The sequence below is a fragment of the Otolemur garnettii genome, unplaced genomic scaffold, assembly GCF_000181295.1.
Source record: "Otolemur garnettii isolate 467f Iridium unplaced genomic scaffold, OtoGar3 scaffold00185, whole genome shotgun sequence".
NCBI lineage: Eukaryota > Metazoa > Chordata > Mammalia > Primates > Galagidae > Otolemur > Otolemur garnettii.
In genome coordinates this window covers 1,239,513-1,242,726 of record NW_003852580.1, presented here as the reverse complement: position 1 = coordinate 1,242,726, position 3,214 = coordinate 1,239,513, and the positions used below count along the sequence as shown (strand labels likewise).

Here is a 3,214-nt window from a genome sequence, read left to right as displayed (position 1 = left end):
CCTCCATCTCTGCACTGGGCGTGTACCCCCCTCCATCTCTGCACTGGGCGTGTACCCCCCTCCATCTCTGCACTGGGCGTGTACCTCCCTCCATCTCTGAACTGGTGTGTACCCCCCTCCATCTCTGCACTGGGCGTGTACCCCCCTCCATCTCTGCACTGGGTGTGTACCCCCCCCCATCTCTTCCACTTGGAATACATTGTATGATGATGAATTCCCCAAAATGGAACAATCGTAGACTAACCTTTACAGATTGTGCCCCAAGTATATCTGGTTGTATTCCGTTCTTTACTGTTGTTTTTGGAGTATTTTATTATTTCTTTAAGAATTATAGGAGGATAGCATGAAATCCTCTGTGTAATTAGTTTTATGGAGAATGATTTCATGTGAAGAATACAAAAATAACACTGAGTCAAGTAAAAGTATATAAATCGTGCCAAGTTGGCTCACGCAGTTTACATCCCAGCACGGACCCAGAAGCGCCCATGCTTGGTTAGTTATCTGGGCTCTTCTTAGAGTTCAGTGGAGTAGTAGGTAGGTGGGATTTTTGCATATAATTTCTTAGGAAATGCGGCTTATTACACTAGTAAAACATGAATTAAGGAATATTTTGAAACCAAGGTAAATATGACTTGCAAATAACAAGATCATTCTTGGTTAACTCAGTGGGAGAAAATACAGTGATTGTTTCTGTTCCTCAGATCACTCCTAGAACCGAGACCCCCGTTGGCAGTGTCAGTAACAGTTTGGAGAATGCACTGCAGACGTCAGCACATTCCACGGAGGAGCTGCTGCCCAAGAGGCCTCTAGGGAAGCACAGTAAAGGTGAGTGTGCGCTGGGTGTAAGGATGTCAACAGGCCATCCTGGGAGGAGAAGCCTGGGCCTGGGCTGAGACCTCTCCACGTTTGTAAGGCGCACTCCGCATCCTCATTAGTAAGCTGTGTTGTTTGTCTAAACTCTACCATCAGGCCAGGCGTGGTGGCTCACACCTATAATCCCAGCACTCTGGGAGGCTGACGTGGGAGGATCCCTTGAGCTCAGGAGTTCAAGACCAGTCTGAGCAAGAGGAGACCCCGTCTCTACGAAAAACAGAAAAACTAGTTGTGTGTCGTGGCAGGTTCCTGTAGTCCCCGCTACTTGGGAGGCTGAGGCAAGAGGATTGCTTGAGCCCAAGAGTGAGGTTGGTGTGAGCTGTGATGATGCTAGGGTGACAAGAGTGAGACTGTCTCAAAAGAAAAATGTTAATTCTGCCATCAGTACACGAAAACTTTTTAGCTGTAAAAATCTTAAATATTGCTATCAAGGGGGGAGAAAAAATGAAAGTCACTGTACCCTCCTTGCCATGCCACAGCAGAGTAAGCCCTGATTTCAGAGTGGCATTGTCCCTGGAGCACCTGTGGTGGTGGCTGTGATCCTTCTGTAGACTCGAGTGCTGCTGCTGCACATGCCTTCCAAGTCCTTGAGACGTGGCCAGTGCGACTGAGGAACTGAGTATTTTTTCTTAATTGAAGTGCAGATGGTGGCTGCCGCACAGGACAGGGAGGCTCTGCAGATGGTGGCTGCTGCACATGACAGGGAGGCTTTGGAGATGGTGGCTGCCACGCAGGACAGGGAAGCTTTGGAGACAGTGGCTGCCACGCAGGACAGGGAGGCTCTGGAGAGAACTGTGAGCACAGGGCTGGGGGGCAGCTCTGCAGCCTTGGGATGGTCTGGGGCTCACCTGAGAGCTGAGCGGCTGTCAGCTGGTGTAGGAGGCACACGGTGGTGACTCGTAGGGTGGAGGGAGGCCATGGTCATGGGGTCATTTGTCCCTCTCCTGTTCACAGATGTGGTATCTCCTCTTCTAGAACTGGAACTGTGGGAGGCTGGCGCCTGCCCGGTGTCCACGCCCTCCTCTGTTTTCCTCTGTCTTGGGCATGGTGGTTGCGCCCTGTGGGTGCTTTCTGACAACTTTGTCTTTAAAGTGACATTCCCTTCTGAGGGACATGACCTAGGTCCCGTCACACTCAGGAGCTGTTCGTTCCGTTGGCGGCAGCCTGTGCACATGTGGAAGCAGTGACAGTGGGAAGTAGCGGGTCCTGCGACAGCCTTGGGGGGGTGTCACTGTCCTCTGAGGTCACAGTGATCTTTGTACATCTCTGTCTTAATCTTGGTCACCTGTGAAGAGCAGCAGTGCTCTGACCCCATGGTGGACGGTGGGCGTCTGGACTGCAGGCACTGTGTGCTCTGAGGGCGGCATCTCCCTTCCTTCCCAGGCCATCCAGCCCAGGACCTGGGCCTGCCCACCCTCCTGCCTCCTGTTCGCCACGCTGTGTTTTGCTCCAACACAATTACTAAGATTCCCTGTCATGTTCTTGTGGGTACACTCTGGGGCCCAGAGAGCCAGTTCTCAGTGACTTGTGGTGAAACTCCAGCAGAGGTGAGGCTGAGGCTGTCCATTGTCAGACCCCCACAGGGCCCCAGGTGGCCCAGTGAGCAGAGGCCATGTGCCTTGCCAGTACTCTCCACTCACTGCCCTAGAGTTGGTGACTTCTGTCCAGACACTGGTGAGCGTGTGGACCTGGTTTGGTCAGTTGCATTTCTTAGTCCTTGAGTGTCCCGTTGGGCCTGGTCACTGCTCTTCTGAACGTTCCAGGTCACTCTGGGCTGTGCAGCTTCATCACGCAGAGTGCTGTCCTGTTGTTTCTGGCCGTGCTCTGTTGTGGTTTTTCTCTGCTTCCTTGGAATTCTTACAGCGATGCAGTTTCTTGGGGAACAGGAGGACGGTCTCTGTGCTTCTCCGGTCAGACGCTGCCCTACTGTGTCATAACCCCCTGAGAATTCGGCCTTGTTTAGTTGTAACAGTGACCATGGGAGGAAGTTCTCACTCCATTTCATAAGAAGGGGAAGCTGAGCTGCAGAGAAATAACGTACCTGAGGTGTGCTGGGGTTCCAGCCCAGAGGTAATGCTCTGACCCTCTGTTGACCACTGACGACACTTAAGGGAGGTGAAGGTGGCCGGCAACACGCATGGGGCAAGGATGCTCATGGGGCGCGGACAGGGGGGTGGGCAATGTGCACAGGATGGGAGGGTTGGGGCAGCGTGCACCGGTGTGGATGGGGAGCAGACAGTGTGCACGGGCGCAGGAGAGGTTGGCGGGGCATGGACAGAGGGGGCAGCGTGTACGGGCGCAGGAGAGGTTGGCGGGGCATGGACAGAGGGGGCAGCGTGTA

General features: G+C 53.3%; 1 protein-coding gene across 5 annotated transcripts in view; it reads left to right on the top strand.

Annotated features, from left to right (window-relative positions):
- ZCCHC14 (zinc finger CCHC-type containing 14) overlaps positions 1 to 3,214 on the top strand; it is a 72,372-nt gene that overhangs the window by 24,915 nt on the left and 44,243 nt on the right. For all 5 annotated transcript variants that reach the window (XR_002770822.1, XM_023507525.1, XM_023507523.1 and 2 more), the window contains exon 2: positions 702 to 825. Coding sequence is in view for 4 of the 5 variants with exons in the window: in XM_023507525.1 (XP_023363293.1) it covers positions 702 to 825 (124 nt within the window). In the remaining variant the exon portion in view is untranslated. The remainder of the gene's footprint in view (positions 1 to 701; positions 826 to 3,214) is intronic.